This window comes from Aedes aegypti, chromosome 3 (assembly GCF_002204515.2).
Source record: "Aedes aegypti strain LVP_AGWG chromosome 3, AaegL5.0 Primary Assembly, whole genome shotgun sequence".
Taxonomy (NCBI): Eukaryota; Metazoa; Arthropoda; class Insecta; order Diptera; family Culicidae; genus Aedes; species Aedes aegypti.
In genome coordinates, this window is record NC_035109.1 from 280290260 (window position 1) to 280312247 (window position 21988).

The 21988-nt window shown below is 35.4% G+C and overlaps 1 protein-coding gene across 2 annotated transcripts in view; it reads left to right on the forward strand.

Moving 5' to 3' along the window:
* Nucleotides 1-15868, forward strand: part of LOC5570993 — a 52041-nt gene extending 36173 nt beyond the window's left edge. For both annotated transcript variants that reach the window (XM_021852544.1, XM_001653371.2), the window contains exons 2-4: nt 3845-4151; nt 4216-4447; nt 14758-15868. In XM_021852544.1, coding sequence (XP_021708236.1) covers nt 3931-4151; nt 4216-4447; nt 14758-15693 — 1389 coding nt within the window. In that variant the 5' untranslated portion in view covers nt 3845-3930 and the 3' untranslated portion in view covers nt 15694-15868. The remainder of the gene's footprint in view (nt 1-3844; nt 4152-4215; nt 4448-14757) is intronic.
* Nucleotides 15869-21988: the final 6120 nt, after the last annotated feature.

Below are 21988 nucleotides of genomic sequence, written 5' to 3' on the forward strand. Positions count from 1 at the left end.
TCCTGCGGTTTGACGGTTGTTCCGGACATGATTACGTATTCGTCATCGAGCACATATTGCGCCAGCTGACTCATGTCGGTACTGGTCTTGCTCAGCACAGTTCGGATGTTCTGCGAAGGACCCAAATCGTCTTGTTCGTAGACTTACGTGATATCTCCTGGAGAAATATCTGAGGACACTCCTGGGGGAATTTTCGAAGTAACTTCTGGATGACGTCCTGGGGGGTCTTCTGGAAGAAAAACTACTAAAATAACTCCTGAAGGAATGTTTAATTTACTTGTAACTTACCTTTGAATCAAGTTATTATGTTTATTAAAGCCGGAACTATTAATAATTACAAATGAAAGAAGCGATCGCGGACGCGCGTAGAAGCCGCCATGACACTTCGACCGAAACCACCGAGCAGTGTCAGTGGGCAGTGTTGCGAGATTTATTATTGTATTCGTATCGCATGCGAAATAGCATTGAGTTTGTGTAATATCACTAAAGTTTGTCGGAATGACTTGGTTGCAGCTGTTTCTGTGTAATATTCATATATTTCGGATGTGAATATTACACAAACTCAATGTGATGAAATATGGTAAAGTTTTTTCAGTGTAATTTAGTAGCGATGTAATATAACATTAAAGAGATGTTATTTTGCACTTGAAATAAGCGGTTACGTCGAATTTTTATTACATTGGCATGATTTACGTCGATGCAAATTACATTATTTTTTGCTGTGTATACACCTCTGCATCTCCACAGTTGTCATGAAATATATTGGGTTATTGGGATCCAGTGGTCCGGACCGATTTTTTCAGAGGATATGCGCCGGCAATTGGTTCCTTATTACAGAGAAATTTTATGCCAAAATACCCATCAATCGATATGAATTACATACACAAAATTGCGATGGAAACTTACTTTTCGGATGTTCCGGGTGTCCGGAACCGGGTATGAATAACTAAGGGATTTGAGAATCTCTATTCACAGTCCACGTGAATACCTATTCAACAATATGAGGACGATTCAGATTACTTGTTTAGTTACGAAGCTACAGCTTGCAAAGGGACTTTTTTCAGATGCAACAGGTTCCCGGTGGCCACAGTGACCGAATCCGGATCTCCGGGAAGGATTTCTGAAACTAGACATGGAATTTTTAAAGTAATCCCTGGAGTAAACTACTTGATAAATTTCTAAATGGATTAAGGCGAAGTAGGCCGTCATCGAAATTTGTACGCGTTATTGATGATTGTTACTAATTCATTCTCGATTCCGAATCAAAGAAAATCAGTTGGTTTTGCACTGACACAGCTGAAAAAAGTATCAGCATACATTATGCATGTGAGCGCGTACAGTGTTACTTTTTCAAGTTAATATAAACTATCAAGACTGAGTTTTATCACTTTGAAATGCAAGATGAAAAGTCATCATCGTTGGGCATTTTTTTAAATTATCGGACAGGTTTGGGCCGGAGGTTCTCCGATTTGCATGAAATTTTCACCACAGGTAGAGCTCGTGGATACATGACCAAAAGTGAAATTCAAAAAAATTATAGTGGCCTATTTTCCCGGAAAACTCTAGATGAATTTTCACGATTTTTCTATATACCTCAAACTTTGAAAATTCATATCTCCTAAACTATACATCGTAGAACAAAAGTTTTTTAGTGAAATCGGAAGAAATTTTCTCAGCAATCTATTAAAAATATAAAAAGAAAAACATTTCTCGGAAAATTTTTCACCATGGAGAAAATTGTCGGAAAAATAGCGAAAAAACTATCGTCTGTATTATGAAAAATTTTCAAAAAAATATTTTTTGTTTCATCAATCCATACTTTAACTTTCGTCCATAGACGCCAAAGTGGTATCTTTTACCGTCTAGGCGACAGAACTGAAAAACCGATGACCACTCGCACGCTTCCCATAGGAAAATGTGTTCTATTGTGGGCCTCATAACCGTGCGCTAACGGCGGCAGTAATTTACACGCATTGTAAGTGTAACACAGTAAACCATCCTTTCCTTTCCAGTCAGAAGAAGCTTTGGTATCATTGAAGCCTACTGAATAACCGTCGCAAAATACCGTCGCAGTGGTAATAAAAATGAACAAATGTTTCAGATTTGTCAACTTTGGAACATTTGCGTCCTTGCCAGAACGGAACAATCCAAGCCTACTTGGAATTTGACGTTGCGTTTAAATTGCGCGCATATTATCTGCGCGTTACCGCCGCCGCTGGACGTGGATTTAAAATGAGCGCCGCAATACTACACCGTGGTTTTCATTTTATTGGTGCATTTCGGTGATGGTTTAAACCATCACCGAAAAGCACCAATAAACTGAAAACCATTAAGTAAACGGTGATCAAAGCTAAAGCAAGAATACTACACCGTACATGATTTTGAAATTTTACAATATTTTCATAGAAATAAACATTCTTTAGCGCAAAAAACTTCACAAAACACAAATCGACAATAGATACGACAAACAACGTTCATGCCCGTTAGGTTGCATTGATATTTGTGCTCCATCAGGAAGTGGTAGGTACTTAGTAAAAATAGCACCTGATATTCATGCCAAAAATATTTTGCAACGATTTATAGCAAAACGGGCGCGAAAAGGCACTAGTGCGACTATAGGGGACTGTCTATTAAGGGAACACCTAATAAATAGAAATTGCGAGGAAGATGTTGAAGGCATTCTTAAAGCCTGATTTATAGCTGAAAAGTAATTTCTAGGCCTATTTTGATGCATGGAATATTTCTGCAAGGAATCGATCAAGGAAGGGCTTTTATTCTGATCGCAGTACGCAATTGAAACGAAACGTCAGTTAAAACTGGAGTCCCTGCAGAAAATTTCTGCAAGCAATTGTCGAGAAATGTCTTCAGCGATTCTTGATCAGCAGCAAATACGGCTTAAAGCTAAGTATGCTGTTTCGCTCAAGAAAAGTAAAGAAATCCCTTGACTGAATTGGTCAATAAATTTCCTACAGAGAACCCCATTTGAAATGATATTTCTTCTCAACTGCGATCAAAGAAATATGATTTTCTTGACCATTTCTGGGAAGAAATTTTCTACGCATCGAAATAGGCGATCTCGAGGCGTACTGCGATTGAAGAAAAATGCTTTTCCTTACCATTTCTGGAAATAAATTTCCCGCGCATCGAGATAGGCGTTTTTTTATTTATTTATTTATTTATTTACTTTTCTGTTGAAGTGCATACTTTCCAAAAGGCAGAATTTAAAAAGAATTCTTGGAGAGATACATCAAAGGAAACATTTGTAAAAATCCATGCATACCTATACCTACACTTTTTTCATATAATAAACTTTTTTTTTTAAATGTTTCTCTATATCGATGGTCGCTTATGAAGAAGCGTATACTGTATTGCAAAGTTTGTAATGGAATCGACTATAAAATTTGTAATCGAAAACCCAGTACCATTATGCGGAGATAAACGCGCAGTGAACGTAAGGCGCAGCCGGCGCAATGAGAGCGAAATGATTCATGTTAATTTGCATTTACGGATATAGAGCATAAGGGTTGGCGAGGAGCATTGCGACGTACATTGTATGACCCAACTTTACAGGTCCCATGCAAAACACGCCAAGACAAGAAGGAAACGAACGTCAAGTGTGGGCTGAAAATCAGATTGCAAGCTAGCACCCCACAAATTCAGGCAATTCAATAAACGATAATCAAAAAATGGCTATAACATTCCGTTTAATAATAATACTTCTGGCAAATGGGGTTTACACGGTGCTCGTTGGAGGTCTTGCTGGTTTGCGAGCTGTTTAATATCCGAAATTGGAAAGGTTGTACGATTAATACACTTGAACTATAACGATACGCTTTAATTTCAGGTGGTGCAAAAAAGGGCAATTCAGTATAGATTAATGAAAACATAAACTCAACAATCAATTAAGGCTGTGTTTAGTTGGATTTAAAAATGCGATTGAAGATGCGCGCGAATCTCGCAGTGAAATTGTCATTACTATCATTGGCGTTAACACATATCTGTGTGAGTGCTATTGAAACTCCGGAACCATCATCGCTGTTACGGCCTCGCGACATCAATCCACATCCTTACGGCAATGCCTACGAAGGAGTCAGCATTTTCGACAAAAGTATCATCACCAACAGCGAAAAGTTTATGGAAAATTTACTTAAGTACGAATTTTACCTTTACCACCGACAAACAGATGTAAAGTATTCAAAATCATTCTATTTTCAGTCAAGCTCCCATCCAATTCCCCCGGGTGACAAACAGTGCAGCGATGAATGCATTACCCCATCCGTATGAGAAATTCGCCCTAAAAGAACGACTCGCTAAAACGGAACGCTTTTCCGGAGCAGACAATCAAATTGTCAAACCCGCGTACAAGGCTCTGGCTAAATATGCGGCTCGAGTGCTGAATGGTCAAGTCGGCAACAGCTTTGCCGAAGAAGACTTTGATCATTATAATGTAAGTATGATTGACCAGCATTGCACAATGCTGCCCATAACTGCATAACAGTTACATTCGACATTTTTGACAAATTGGAGTTAATACCATGGAGAGTCATCAAATGATAAATACTTTCGATCAACTTACTGAAATCTGTGAGATTGTTCTAGAAAATTCGAAAAAAATACCAAGTTGTTTTGTCACATTGGCAATTGTAACCGCATAACAGTCATATTGAGATTATAAATGAGCCTCGTAATGTAATAGCAATGAAATTTCTATCAGAATTATTTTCTGACAATTCACCTAGTATGCGACATGAGTTGTACAAAATATCAGCCCCAAATAAGCACTTTTGAGTTCCTGGTAATTTTTAGAAATTTTAGTTTCCTCCCATACTGCCATAAAATGCACACTTGGTATTCCATTTACTCAATGCCTACTTTTGTCGAATGTTACAAATATGCAGTTATGGGCAGAATGGGCTTAGAGCAAAATTTGAGTTGACAAAACCTCTCGCGCTTACGGAGTGCATTTTTTTGGGATGGAATCCTCCGAGACTTATCTTGGATTTATTTGCTTTTCAACTTCAAGATAAATGTTATTTAGTTAAACATTTTCGTCGTAGAATGCGGAAAAACACCGAAGTTTAAGGACTTCAAAAAGACCGATACAAATTTAATTTCAGCTTTTTATCACCCTACCTTTAAAATTTCTGGGCTAAATTTAGCATTTAGGGGCAGATAGAAAAATATTCAAGTTTTTGAGCTTAAAAATTCCTACTGAATAAAAACTGCTACCTAACATATTGCTGTGTGCGTTTGAAATGCAAATATCAAATGCGGGAACGCCAAACGCGGTAGGATTTTTAACAAGGAAGGCGAAGTCAATTTTGATACTCTATGCTGGGTTGGCGGTGATATTGATCATGGTTGCTAAGTATTCTTTGGTTACTTTGTGTTGCCGCATTCGAAGCCCATTCAGACTGCATTTGCACGTCAAACTCAAACAGCAATACATGAGAAAAATTAGCGAAAATGAACAGCTGAGAAGCAGGTTTTGTCCCAATGTGGACTGTATGCCAATATTCAGAACTATCACTTTGAGGTTGAAAAATCTGATGGCCATCTTGATTTTAAACAGTTGAATTTTTTTTACCTTTCGTATGCTCATCATGTTGAATTATAAGCCTTCGTTGAAAAACCAATCAGATTTTTCATTCTTATCTTACCTCAGCTGTTCAATTGATTGTTCAATTCAATCAACGGTTTTAGACCAAATAAATAAAAGCATGAATGTTATTCCTGAACCCGAAGATTCTTTCTGGTAACAATTATGCATTATAAAAAATTCCTATGTAATTGCCTGTTTCTATAACGAATTAAGCTATAAAGCACACTCTGTTCCAGTAAGGACGTAACGCCAGGAAAAAGAAGAACAAGAAGAGTAAGCGTTACTGTAGCCTTAAAATTCAAAAAGTGCTAGCAAGGTCAAAAACTCATACTACTACCACACTACTACTTAAAATCAAAATGGCGTCAAACTCCAAGATGACCGCCAGATTGTATAATTCAAAATATTACTCTTATTCTTCACTCGACTAAAAAAAACACCAACGTTTGAAAACTTGTTTCATTGTTGTACAAAAAATGATGTTTTCATTGATTGCACTCGCCATATACGTCAAAATCGTAGAAAATAATTTAGAAAATCGTTCATGTCATAGGGTAAATACCATTGCTCACAAAGTAGCCTATCTTACTCAGTTTTTTCTCAGCTTTCTGATGGTGATATCGGAATTCTAAACGAGTGTACCACTCACTAACCACTAACTAGTGCTAATGGTGAAAAAACGGTTTTCTGACGAAATTCAAGATGGCGGTTAAATTCAAAATGGTCGACAAATGGGCTTTTTCGATAAAAGTTGTTTTGCATAGAGAAGAAATATGAAATATATTTCCTTCAATTTTTTTTGTAATGCGATATTTAGTTGTTGTATTTTTTCTGCTGTTGTTCATTAGTTTGGAAATGCAGCTCGAAGATTTCAAATTTGAGTTTGAGCTTGAGCTTGATTCGCCGCCCGTGGATACTACTTCAGTATCGCCAGATCAGCTGCACTTACACAAGGAACCAACCAGATGTCTGCTTGGGACTAACAGACACCCTCAGTGTATAAGTGCTGGTGATCTTCTATTTTTAGGCAATAATGGCGCCTGCCACGTCAGAATGCAGACCAATGAGGGGAAGGGGGAGGAAATGATGTTGCACTTATACTGGTCCACTGTAGACCGTTGAGTCCGACTACATCTACGCCAGTTCATGCGGGAGTGTATGGGATGGGAGAAAGGCATGGCAGAGAGGATTGCTTTTGTGGTTAGCAGACTGCTTATGTTTCAGGCGTAAGAAAGGCGTGCTATAATAATGGAGGAATAGAAGCGTTAGGGAAACGGTTTCTTGCCCGTCTCTGGCTCTAGCGTTTGCTATGAACTAATAGTTTGAGTGTGATAGATTAAGAATGGAAGATAGAAGCAAGTGAGAGATACAACTACAAACTACGATAAAATAGACGGGCCTGGGATTGAACCCATGACCTTCTGCTTTTGAAGCATAAGCGGTAGCCATTAGACCCCGTCTGGAAATGTAGCTGAAGATCTATAACGAAACAAAATACACTTTTTAGCAATGACGAAGTCATGTCCGTGTTACAACATTATTCTCGACGCTGAGCAAACTCAGCATTTGCTGGTCTGTTTCCAAATCATTCCATTTCACTTCCGCTAATCTCTCATATAAAGGATCCCTACTTTAGGTGGTGATTTAAATGTGACATAAAGACGATGTATAAGAACATTATTATAGAGAAATTTTAAAATTGTTCCAAACACATTAGTACTGCAACAAATTCAATCCGATGTATGGGAGAAGAGAACCTCAAGAATTTGTTTGCTCTTATTTAACTCCATGTTTAATAATAACCCAAACAAATCCTACAAAAATCACAAACAATATTAGCTCAGAAAGGATTTGTTTCTTCAGAAACTTCCGAACTTGACGGATGAGTTTTTGTCTATATGTTGATAAGTTTGTAATTACATTACAGTACTAAATTCATCTTCAAATCAACACCATGAAGCTGAAAACTTATAGGGTATTACAGTCATCTCTCCCTAACTCGATATTGAAGGGACCATCTACCTCCAGATACAGACCACATTTTTTTCAATTTTTGAAGTTTTGATTGTTTCGACAAAGTACATTCAAAATAGTAAATTAAATGTGAAAAATAGTAAATTTTTAGTACATTTAGCAACGTAACCCTTTTTGCATAGTCTTCAAAAATTCAATTTTTTATCACCTTGAAATGACTTGTTAACCTTCATTTTACTATCACTGTAATCATAATTATCAAATTTATGAAATTTATCAACATTTGGAGAATATTTGAAAATTTTCATGGAAATATCGAGTTAGGGAGGTAAACTTGCATAGGAAACTGAAACAGATCGCATCGAGTTAGGGAACATCGAGTTAGAGATGTATCGACTTATAGAGGGATCAAAGTATGCTAGATTGAAGGGACCGCGCATTCCATCGAGTAAGGGGAAATATCGAGATACAGAATATCGAGTAAGGGAGAGTTAACTGTATAAGAAAAATATGGGAGATTTTCAAACTTTTTCAAATTTTTAACCGCTCAAATGCGATACTATTGCCAAACATTAAAACTTTAAAAAGTGTTACAGGGATGACTTGTAGAAAATTAACAAAAGTTTTGAATAAAATACTGAAAAAAATTTGATTTGAGGCCTACACTGAAAAAAAAAAATATTTTCAAAATTTAAAGTCGATTTAAAAAAAAATCTTTTTTGTTTTAATGGAAGTTTGCCTCAAGTTAGGAAATTATGTTTACTACCAACCGTCCATACATAGCGAGATGAGCACTTTCAAGGAAAACAAGTTTTCCTAAGAAAAAGCTTCTTGTCTTACATGATTTTTTTACCATGTCATTTTCAAACAAAATTAAACAAATGATGGTCACAATCATCTCAGAATTCAGTGAAGCTCAATAAGCGAGTTAATTATGTCTAATAAATTTACTTTAATTTATCGAGAATTCCATTTAATAATAATTAGTATCTTATATGGCACACACTGAAAAAAATGATATAAAAAATAAAGTTGTTTTAAAAAATGGCCATTTTATATTTGGACAATGTTTTGTCTCAAGATAGGTAAAGGAATAATAATTTTGATAAGGTCTCATTTCCATTTTTGTGTGCTAAGTGAGTGCTGCCATCTCCGAATATAGTGTCATGAGCTCTTTTCATATGGGATTACCGATAATTTAAAGTAAACTGATTATACAACATTGACTCGCTTATTGAGCTTAATGGATCATTGAAATAACCAAAACGGCCGCTATGAAAAATCACAGATAGCGACACCGTAGACATGTGTGTTTGACAAAACAGCAATGCTGTCACAATGTGAAATCCTATATACGGTGGCGCCACTGTTTCGATGCGGTGAGTGCCGAAAATTGACCTTCAATGATCCATTGAGTTCTGAGATGATTGTGACTTTCACTTGTGCAGTTTTGTTTGAAACTGACACGCAAAAAAGTTATTTTAAGGTGAAGATGAATCGAAGCCAAACTGCAAATTTTCAAGAGCACAAATCTGGAGAAACAAACATCCGTTCAAACTGAAAATTTAACCGATTGGTCACTAGCTGGTGATGACCAATGTTTAAGTTTTCAGCTCAAACGGGTGTTCGGTTCTCCAGATTTGTGTTCATGAAAATTTGCAGTTTGGCTTCGATTCATCTTCACCTTAAGACAAGAAAAAGTTTTTGTTGGACAAACTGTTAGAGTGCCCATCTCGCGATCTTTGGACGGTTGGTAGCTCACACAATTACATATTTTGATAAAAAAAATATTAAACTAAAAATGGCCACTTTTTAAAAAAAAAGGTTAAGTGGATTTCTACTTTAAATTTTGAATATCAATATTTTCAGTGTAAGTCACAAATGAGACAATTTTTTGTGAAACTTTCGACAATTTAAAGTAAAATGATTATACTAAATTGACTCGCTTATTGAGTTTTATTTAATTCTGAGATAATTGTAACTTTCACTTGTTTAGTTTAGTTTGAAAATGACACGCTAAAAAAATATTTTACGGCAAGAAAAAGTTTTTGTTAGAAAAACGTTTTTTCTTGAAAGTGTCCATCAGTGCTGGGAGTGGTAATAGTAGTAGGCTTGAATTTCTCGAAAATCACGTTGCTCTTCCCAGTACAGTGATCAAAAACGTGAATCTCATCAAGTAGCCTATGTTGGGTGAATGAATTTTCTAAATCATTAGTGTCATTGAAGGGTCTAAATGCGGGAAATAGAACATTTTTCTACAGTAATTTTTGGTTGCCCTTAGCAACGAGGGTTTTGCAATTTTCAAGGCTTTTTGCCTACAGCAGCGATGGGCGTGAGTTTCACTGGCTTCGCTGACTGTGATTGGCTTTGTTTGGCTACTGTAGTGGAATTTCTGATTTTTTTTCCCAACCCTGGTGTCCATTTTGCGATGTATAGACGGTTGGTAGTAAACATAATTACCTATCATAAGACAAAATTTCATGGAAAAAGGATCAATTTTTAAATCGACTTTAAATTTTGAAAATATTTTTTTACTGTTTTGATTCAAAAATTTAGAAAATTATCTACAAGTCATCCCACTTTTGCCATTTTGCGATTATGTTATTTTGAAAAAAAAAACGTCTGGAACCCCCTTGCCTTTAACCCCCTCATTTGATAGATGTAATCTTATATATTCTAGAACGTTGATAAATTTTTGCATGAACTTTTGAGTAGCATTGTGTTAAGAATAGCGTTCTTTCATAGTAATATGTCCAAAAATTTAGTTTGAAAAATCCACAGTCCACGCATATTATTGAATGTGACTGACATATGATGTTCAAATTATTTTTTTATGGTTTTAATGCATGTAAGATGTCAGTAGTACAAGAAAAGTAAAATTATAGTATTTTTTACCACAAGTTTGTTATTTGAAGTCCATTGAAACACATTGATCCAAAAGCCACATCTAGGAGAACAAATATGTTTGCGCCTAAACTATCAGTGTTAGATATGAACTGTCTTCGGGAAAGTTTCTACATATTATTCAGTTTTTTTTTTTCAATGTTTCGAAAGATCAGAATAAAAACTTTTAGCTGATGAATTATGACCTGCACGATGTTCTACAATGTTTTAGAACAACCAACTTGCAGTAACTTTTCCGAAGAACTCAAATTAGTTTCTCTTATGGTTTGCGAGTGATATTTCTCAATTAAGATAAAGTAGAGTATTCCTTGAAAAAAAAATTCTCGATCAATAACTTTTTATATGGTAATTTCTCGCAAAAACTTTGTTCCGAGCACTTTTATAGCTTTAAATTATGAAAGTTTTTTTTCCGTATACCGTCGTTGGGGGTGACAATGGGTCAAAAAGGGATATGTGCGATTTATTTTTTGAATAACTATCGCAATTTATCTCCAATAAACTTCAAATTTGGTGTGTATGTACTTTGATGGTACATTAACAACTGTTCAAAAAATTAACGACAAATATTTATTCACAGCGGCACCACAAGTGAATGAAAAATGACCCAATCTCACCCCATAGAGGGGGTGACATTGGGTCACTGTAATTGAAATAACTTGTTTTTGAGAATATGATTTCAAAACCATTCACAACTGAAAAATATTGACAAAAAACGATGCAAACAAGACAAAAAGATATCTAAGATGTTTCACAAGTATGATAAACCCGCTTAAAAGAAAGATTATACTGAAAATTGAAGAGGTATGAGAAAAAATATGTAAACCCAACATTTATCGTCAAGTTTACATAAATTTTCTTGGTTTTTTCATCAAATTGTCTTCAAAGTCTCATACCCCATTGCTATAAAGCCCATTCAGTTTCCCCAAAGGTGTACTGAAACAGTGATTATTTTAAACCTTCGCAAATAGTTAAATTTCGGTGCGACATTCCACGATCAATAAATTTCAGGCAGAAGTTGACGTCATAATCCCAGTATTTCAGCGATCCAACTCATTTGTACTTCCGTGAGATGTTTCTATAATATGAAAACACTGATAAATAATCAAATTTAGAAAAAACACCCTTTTGATAAAAATTTACGATGTTGCTGCGCACGAAACACAGTTGCTGGTTTGAGAAGTTGTCAAAATGCGTTGTATTGTTATTCAATGCACGGAATACTCAAGTAGACTTGTTTGATGTTTCAAAGATGCTGTATTTAGAAAGAATAAACGCATCTTAATGAAAAAAGAGAACATCCGACACCGTAAAATGTCAAAAAAGTGGACTTGGAATTTAATTTACTATCGTTCTTGCTTGACCCAATCTCACCCCAATTTTCAATGTTTTAGACATCGTACCGAACAAAATAATTTTTGTGTGGGAAAATCAAACAGATTCCGGAAAATACATGTGATGTGTAATGAAAAGACTTTCAACATTCTACTAATTCAACGATAGAGACTAGAGTACATGCGTGCTACTTTGTACAGGAGAAATTTAATGTTGTAAATTTTATCTAGTTTCAACATGCAAGTTTATTGATGTATTACAAAAAAACTACTATTTCTAAAAATGTATATTGTTATGAATTATGTGTAATAATATGTTCCCTAACATATTATTTATTAATTTTAGTAATATCAGCGTTATTAGCTGAAATATTTCACAAAACATATTTTTCCGTTTTGACCCAATCTCACCCCCTAGACCCATTGTCACCCCCATCGACGGTAATCAAAGATTTTATCTCTAATGGTTACAGAGCTACCAGAGATCATTGATTCAAAAGAATCGTTGTTTTCAAATATGGATGTGCCTAAATATTATTCATACATTTATTTCATTGGTTCAAAAGATCAGAATATGAACTTTTTTGCTGATGCATTTTGACCTGCACAATGTTTCAGACTATTTATTTGAAGAAGCTTTGCCGAAGAACCCAAACGTATCTCTTATGGTTCGCGAGCGATATTTTTTTTTTCAAGTTAAGTTAAGGTAATCCCTGAAAAATAAGTTTTCTCTCTATATTTTTTTAAACAGTAATTTCTCACAAAAACTTTATTCCGAGCAGTTTGAGAACTTTGGATTACGCAAGTTTTTCCCGAATAATCAAAAGTTTTCTGTCCAATAATTTCAGAGCTATCAGATTCTTCAAAAAATTGTTGTTTTCAAATGTTAATATTAAATCTTTCGACGCCTTTGGAAGGATTGTTCTATTTCCTGTTATGGTGAGAAAATTTTGAGGACGTTTTTTTACTGAGATAATCTCTGATAATTCTGTAGCCATAATAGGTTCCAGTTTCTTCGGAAAAAAAACTGTGCACTATGGGCCAGGGATGCAATCGGGCGGGACAAAATTAATAACTCGGTAACGAAGCGTTTCCGGTATTTGGTGTCTTCGGTAAAGTTTTTTGTAACAACAAGGACCATCTATTGACATAAACGGATAGTTCGTAAACCGTCCGCATAGGTGGCGCTACAATCTAACTTTTTACTGTGACGTTCTAGAGATTTGTCATGTTCGGCAAAGTTGTTCATTTTGATAAAATAAACAACTCTCTCGAAGACGTTAACATTTCACAGCCTACTGTTTTCAAGTTATTGGCAAAATTAGAAAAAATTAATGAAAAAAATGATTTTTTTCACTAAATTTAACATTTTTTCTAAGAATCATGTCATATAATATTTTTTGCTGATAAATATATAACAAACACAAGCTTTGGTGGAAAATTTTTAATAATACGGCGTATAAAAATTAAGAAATAATGAAAAAACTTGAAAAATAGAGCAATTTCTGAACCTTAAGGTAGTGTAGAACTAGCCCTCGTGCGTTAAAATACACTCAAATAAAGATTTAAAAAAAAAAAAAAAAAATGAACCTTAAGGTGGTAGGATCCGTCATTGATTTCGGAATTTTCAAAAGCAGTTTTTTCGTTCAAAATCAAGAAAATTTACATGAAAATGTGTTCACTGTATTCTATTCTCCAACCGAAACACAGTGAACAAATTTTCGTCGAATAATTTCTAGATTTGGACAGAAAAACTGCTTTTAAAGTTTTGATGACGATGATGATTACGATGACGGAGCGTTGAGCGTTAATATCTCCAAAAGCGCAAAAAATCGCAAGCTCAAATTTTCAGGCAACATAGAACAATACTTGATGAAACGGATGTCAAAATTTCAGAGAGGTATTTTTTGGTGTTTTTGAGACAACAAGTTGGCAGGGTGCAATCTTATTTTAATATTTTCAGCGGAAAAAAGTTGCTGAAAATAATTTTCACTTCTAAGTTGTACCCTCTGACAGTTTTAAACTGCAATAAAAAAAGTTTTAGAATTTATACGACATAGACCTAAAAATCACTAAATTGAAAAACCGTCAATTTTTTAATCACGTGGGGCAAATGAAAAGTTTCTCATTAGACATTGAATTTGTGTATACTATAAGTATACAAGATTCGCAATTATCCTAAACCACCAGAACGTGCTGATAATTCGAGAAACACTATACTCAAAGCGTTAAAAGCTATTATCATGGCCAATCACGGAACTTCTAAAAAAAAGCCAAATATTACTATATTAATATCACAGACAAACAGACGTAACACTCTAATTATTTTCATCGCACAGCAAGCACATGTTTTTATGTTACACTCTTAAAAATAATGAAAATTACTCTGGACGTAATTCTGGTTATGACTGAATGACACATGATGTAAGTGATGGAACGATACAAAAACGTGTCTATGAAGATGTATTGAACAAAAAATGTAATTTTACATGTTGAAGCACACGAAAACGATGGAACTGTGATCGACATTTCCCGAATCAGACACTAACGTATTTGAAATTCGACACAAATTTACGTCATTCGACTCGCTTCTTTTATGTGCATCCCAAAAGACGTAAATCACATTATTTTTTGGTACTGTGTATTGTTCATTGGGACGCCATTAAAGGTAATATAAATCGTGAATATAACTGTTAGTTTTTGAATTTATTGTTCAAAATATTAAACTTTTCACTTGTCCCACTTGTGGGGCTACTTATGCGACGAAATTTCCAACTAACTTTTGTTATCTAATTGAAGAGCAAATAAATCCAATATGAGTCTTTAACCCGGAAAAAATAAACTTCTAAAGCGTTAAAGGTTTTTTCGACTAAATTCTGTTACTTGTCCCAATGGCATCGCTTTAAGCTGTCCGTTTGTTCAATTAATTCACTTGTATACTTGTAGGAAGCCACCAATCTCAAGAAGCATTACGCTTTTTCCTATACGGTGAAGGACTCCGCCTCGGGAGACGATTTCTCGCACACCCAGCAACAGCAGGTCGATGGGGCAGTCAAGGGTAGCTATAAGGTTCAGCTACCGGATGGAAGAATGCAGATCGTCAAATACATTGCCGACAACAATGGTTACCGGGCCGATGTGACCTACGAGAACGACAACGGTCAAAATTTCAACCACGTGACGGCATCTCCCACAGTGATCCAAAGTCCCATAACGGCAGCTCCGGTAGTTTCTCCGCTGGAATCCGCTCAACCCATTTACAACTACTACAAAAGACTTCATCAGTCTCAACAATACGTTCAACAACCTGTACCTCTTCGGCAAGCTCGTCCACAACAAGCTATCTACTATGCTCAAGCAACTCCAACCCAAATCCCGGCTCCTTACTATCCAGCTCAACTTCGAGTGAACGATGTCAAAATCCATAGCTATAACACCGGTCCTCACGCGAATTCTCTGATAAGATCTACCTTAGCTCCAGCCCACAGGTCATACGTCGCGTATCAACCGGCATCGAACATTGCGTACGTCTCATCCACTCCAAACCCAGCTCAAATCCAATCCAACACTTTGGCACAGGCTGGACTTATCCCGGTTGTTGTGACAACGGCCCAACCTTATCCCATCTACAGAGATATCAACGTAACTCCACCGAGCATAGGACCAACGCTCCGTAGGACAACTATTTACGCCAATCAGGCTACACCTCGGCCCGTGACTTACACCCCGGTTGCACCGGTACAAAGTAGTCAACCAGGAGCGGATTATGACTACGTTCAAATTCCGGCCAGCAACCACGTGTACAAACGGAATAGTGACAAGGATAGTCAAGTTACCAAAAGTTCGGTCCAGTTGCCACATAAAAAGAAATCCTTAGAATAATAAGTATGAAAGCGCGGTATTCAGTGAATAGCACACTTATCAGAATATGAATCTCTATTAGTTTATATAAGTAACTTACTCAATGTTTAATTGTAGTGTCTGTTGTAAATAAGAATTCCTACAAAAAATACATGAAACCATTAGTGATGGATTTCAATCCACGCTATGTCATAGAATAAAACAGCTCCCATCACGATGACTGTTAAAAATATCACGCTCCCGTTCCGATCACACATTGTTCATTTGGGCAATTAGCAATGTGTTGAAATATTTGCTTTGTCATATTGCAAGCTCTGCAAGAAAATCATTCTTGGTGTTAATTATCATTAACTGCAGCCAAATCGCAATATTGGTTTCATTTCGTAAAAACTCATGTCGCTAAGAGATTCAGAATTGGATGGAATCTGCTGTGCAATTTCGAAAAAACAACTAGATAACTCGAAAATCAAAATTTCGAACTACCCAACATTGGAAGTTAGACCATTTCACAAGGTGATGGTTAATCACAGAGAATATGAAAGAAAAGTAAATTCTGAATTGTTTACTTTGAATCACATGATATGTGGATATCTTGCAGAGGTAATTAAGAAGGGCAGCTGAAAGAGCATTGGAAGATATGTTGAAAACTGAACTCAACTCAATTTTGACGAAAATGCAGATGGGACTGACTTGCGATTCACGCCAATTTTGTTGAAAATTATGAAAAAAAAAATTGTCAGAGATATAAAATCATCATATCTGGCCAACGTTACACTAAGCAAATAACAGTTTGCTCCTCAGCAAGGCAAACTATCAGTAACAGCAGTGCTTGTAATTGTTATGAGGAGATTGGGAGCAAAGTGTGTAATAAAAATAAGGTTTAAGCCTAGAAGCAAAGTAAGACAGAAAACATAGTTTTAAGATAATCGACTTTGAAATTTTTCAGCATTTTCTCATTCCATAGAAATTGTATGGAATCCAAAAATATGAAGCCATTCTTCTACGAATTATGTTACTTTCTCTGTTGGATGGAATCAATCACCTCAAAATACCGTTGAAATGCTTGGAAACAGTAGAACTTTCCAGTATACTGAACTCAAAATCGACCAAAATGTCTTTTTTGCGAAAGAAATTTCAGTTGTTGCATTCACCGACATTTGATAATTAATCTCATGCCTCAATACACATGACAAATGTAATGACAAACTTTCTAACGACCCAAGGAATCCTTGAATGTGAGAAAGTTAGCTTCGCAGATGATGTAGCCATAATATAACTAGGTAAGAAAGATTGTAACTAATGGAATGTAGACTCTATGGATAAGGAAAAGAGCATTTGGCAGGCAATAAGGGATTGAAGCCAAAAATGATGTACTAGATCTACTCGGCAATTGTGAGATCCAGAATATAGCCTACCCAACTGACAATTCAGGGTCACAAATAAGCATGCATAATGGTAATGACAGCTGAATAAAAATTTAGCCTTATAGGGAGCTGAGAAGATGCTCTTTAAAAACAATCCACTTAAAACCGAGAAAAAATGTAACTTTTTGACTAAATCTCGATTTATCAATGTTGGTAGTCCTAAATTTCTATTGTATTCGATATTTTGACAGCTGAAAACTCAGCTCGATTAGTGAAAATCTTTTACTACGTGCGACGAACGAAAGTTGACTGTAATTTCAATTTAAAATTCAATACCATTCAAATTGAAGTTTTTAACAAACTACAGTATGGCGCATAAAAAAATGCGAAAATTGTTTGAACGTGAATATATTGTCGCGCGCCCACCAAATCGGAACGCGCGTGTGGGACACGCGACGTGTGACTCGTTCCCGACATAACTGTCATAATGACATGTGTGGCGCTGCATTCTTACGATGTTTATGAACACAGCGCACTATTCAAATATTAGTCGCGACGCTTGGAGATTGAGAAAAAATATTTTTAAAAAATATGTTGCTCCTTATTTCTGTCGGATCCATAATAGCATCCACAAGCGATATTTTCATTGATTTTGCTAGTGGACGGGCTAGCATCGCTAGGATCTGCGTGGTCTTAGCAAACCAGCCTTTCAACAGTATATTCTTACACAACTTCGCTATCCAGGACAATTTTTGTCATATTTTTCTTACTGTCCTCAGCAATGTAATAAAGCAAAGAAGCTCTAAGGTTTTGTCCGCCCAAAGCAAGAAACAGCGTTTGATTGTCGTATACTCTGGTGATAAACTTTCCACCTTCAAAAACCACACTTTATTGTTGAAAATTTTAGTTTGTTTGGTATCAGAGGATGGAAGAGTTCTTAGAGAACGTGTTTTTCATGAACACAATAAAATATTTTGTCAGGGTCATAGTTTTTAGGGCATTTGCGTCTTATAGGTTTGATATGCCTTTATTTTTTGTTAAAGTTAAATATATACAGAGGCCCATAACAGATTTTTGAGGATTAAATTTGTTCCTTCGGTTAGAGACAACTCATATCAATACTAGCTCATAGGTTTCAAGCAAAACGGAGCCACTTATCACACTTATATGAAGGTTTAATCAAAGCTCTCCAAAATGAGCCGCTTTTTCGAAAATATGAACCAATTCTATCAATTGATATGGGCGTATGCTGGAGACAAGGCCTGTGAAGAAGCTGACGTCATCGTTGATGTTATAGAAGCTTTCATCACACAGATATTGAACTCGACGTCCGCATGTTAAAATTTGAAGGTATGCTTCTAATTCCTCTCTGGTAAGGTGAAAGTAACAGATAAAAATCATGTTCAAAGCGAAAAACTGAGTGTAAATAGATTATACAATACAAGTTACGAATAATATTTATGTTTTATTCACATTTTCTGTGTAAAAACTACCATTAAACATGACATGACGATTATCGCATTTTTTTTATGGGCCATACTGTAAAACTTATCATGAAATTATATTTATCATTTCAGACTGATTTTACTTTGTGTAAATATGCTTTATTTTTGACCATTTTTGATATAAATTTTCTCACTATGCGCTAAAAATAGGGTAACGTATATAACTTAGACATGCATGTAATTTGGACAAAAATGTATCAACAGAACATCCGTGAAACCTACGAATGCAAGAAGATGTGCATTTCAAGAACATAAATACATTAAAAGCAATGATAGCGCTTAGAATTGGCATTCATAAAATGTTCAAAAGTGGCAACATAATAAAATAAGTCTAAAATTCAAACTAAATTCATCTAAAATCTTACCCAAGTAACCATGGAGCATTATATCATTGCATATATAATGCAGCTGCATTGCCGTAAGCCTACCATTAAAGTAGTTAAAAAGTGGAAAAGGGCCCTTTTACACTTGCAGTAATGCAAACACGGCGATAAAGCAATGAAGCAATTTATAAAGTAACATTAGTGCAGCAGTGCAATTTATAAAGTGATATTAGTGTATTCAGTGGCGCGGGAAGTGGGTAGGACAGGTAGGACATGTACTACGCACAAAAAGGCCTGGGTAGGACAGTCAAAGGGTTGTCCTACCCACGATTTAACAAAAAAAAAACAGAAAGCTTGAAATATGAATTAAACTATTTATCATCTGTTCAATATACATACAAACTCGATGTCGTACTTTTACTTATGGAGGATGGAAGACACGATAAGGTTTTTCATGGTTTTCTTATGCCTACTGAAGCGTGACTGGCTTTTGAGAAGATCGGTTGAGGATATCTATAGTAAAAGTCCTGATAAACTAACTTTAATAATTGCTCAAATAACTTTTTTAACCGTTTGTTGAAGTTTCTGTGCGATGAAATAATTTGCATGCTATTTTAGTATCTCCTGAAAACTTTTGCTTTGCTACTTACTTTCAGGGTCTCCTACAGTGATCTTCCTAGAAATTCTTCCTAGATTTCTCTACCAATTCTCCTAGAAATTCTTCCAGCGATTTTCAAAAAGATGCTTTTAGAATTTATCAAAAATTAGCTCCAGGAATTCCTTGAGAACTCCAAAGCTACTACATTCAGTAATTTTTATGTATTACTTTGATTTTCTTTCAGAAACTATCCTAGAATTTCCTCCAAATATTTTTTACTAATCCTTCAAACGCATACTCCAGTTGTCACTCTAGGAGATCTTCCAAATATTTCTACAGGATTTCTTCCTAGATAATCCACAAAGGTTTATTCCAGAGTATTTGAGAAAAAATATAACTCATCTGTTTTTTTAAGGTAACCTTTCAAGAATATCTTTGCCTGTTTATGAGAATGGATTTCTTTCAGAATTCATGCATGTTTCCAATCCAAAATTCGAAATTTCCTTCTTCGAACAAATCGTTTGTTTTTCAAGGAATTTTTCTTGCAATTTTTTCAAATATTTCATAAAAAGTTAAAAAAATACCCCATGCAATCTTCAAATCTTTATTCAAGTTCTACAGCATTTTTCCAATAATTCCTCCAAATATTCCAACACAAATAACTATAGGGATTTCCAATGTTTTTCAAGCTTTTCTTTTAGAAAATCTCGAAAATTACTATCCCAAGATTCAATTGATTTTTTTTTCGATTGAATTAAATCTTCTTGAACTTCCTCAAGCGTCCAGAGTCATAAATCCTTATTCAATTAGGGTGACTTCAAAACTCATCCAAACTTCATTAGAGGTTACTCTAGAATTTTCGTCGAAAATACATCACGTAGTTATCATTCAGAAAAAAATCCTAGGCATTTCCTTGGAGACATTCCTGGATGAATTCCTGAAAAAACTTCCAAGACTTACTTGAGAAAATCTCAAAGAATTACTGGACAAATTTCTGTAGCAATCTTTAAAGAAATCTCCAGTTGAACTCTCATATAAATCCTGAAAAAAAAATTAATGAAATCCCTTGAAATTTCTGGTTAGAAAGTTATTGATTGAGTTTTAGGAGACGATTTAACCTGGATTCTTGAAGGATGTCCCAGGAAAATCGATGGACGAATAACTGTATAAATATTTGGAGAAGTAACGATTTTCTTGAAAAAAATTCTCAAAGTATTTTTGGAGGAATGCAGATGGTTTCTGAAATAATCTATGAACAAATTCCATTTCTGTGGTTTCTTTTGGGAAAATCCAGGTTCAATTCTTGAGGTCTCCTGGAAAATCTTGGGGAAATCCTTAGGAAAATTCATGGAGATATATCTTAGGAACTAATCACTAAATGAATTCCTTAAGAAATTTTCGGATTATTTTTGAATATTTAGGCAAAAACCTAAATAAATTTCTGATGAAATACGTAAAGATGGGCAAAAAAATAAATACCAGTAATAGTTGACGTTATGTCACGTAATGTAAGAAGCAAAGGAACAAAAAAGTGACAAAAATCTAGATTTGAGAAAAACTACTTTGAAATTTTTTCAGCAATTTTTCATTCTATACCAATTGTATGTGAGGCAAAAAACAAACCAGTCTATTCAGATAAGCAGAAAATATTGTTAGTACGCTTAGAAATAGTTGACTTTCCTCTACTCAACTCAACTAATACCGACCAACATGTCACTTACACCCCTTTGCGTTTGAATATAGCGTTCAAATATAGTATTTTTCAATTCCAGTCCAGGGTTTAAATTTTTCTTCACTGTGCACAAAATATTTGCCAACGTTCGTCCTACCCATGGTTTCAAACGTGGACGCGCCTCTGAGTGTATTGATACACTTCTAATGTAGAGTTAATGCTTTGTTGCTTGACAGCTCTTGAAATATGTCGAATAAAAGCAATGTTACATCAATGTTGTTGATATGCAGTAGAATACGTGCAATGTTATAATGCTTGTGGTTACTTGGGTAACATCTTAACATATTGCGGCGCTTATATTAAATCCACATCCAGCGGCGGCGGTAACTCGCAGAAGATATGCGCGCATTTCAAACGCAACGTCAAAATTCAAGTAGGCTTGGATTTTTTCGTCCTTCAAGGACACAAATGTTCCAAATTTGCTAAATCTGAAACATTTGGTAATTTTCATTATCACTACGACAGTATATCGACCTTTTTCAAATAATCGCATTACGTGGATTTAGGGATGGTACACAAATTATGTCACGCTAAATTTCAACTTTTTCGACCCCCTCCCCCCCCCCCCTTTGTCACACTTTTTGTATGAGTCCTCCGAAAATTTTGTATGACTTGTCACACTTGGCTCGACCCCCTCCCCCCCCCTTGGAGCGTGACGTAATTTGTGCATGACCCCTTATCTTGCAGAGCACAATATAAGGCATAAATCATATGATGTCCAAAATAGATTATGTTTTTTGTTCACTTGATATAATTTGGCCATCTGATGAAACACACTGAAATGTCGCATACAT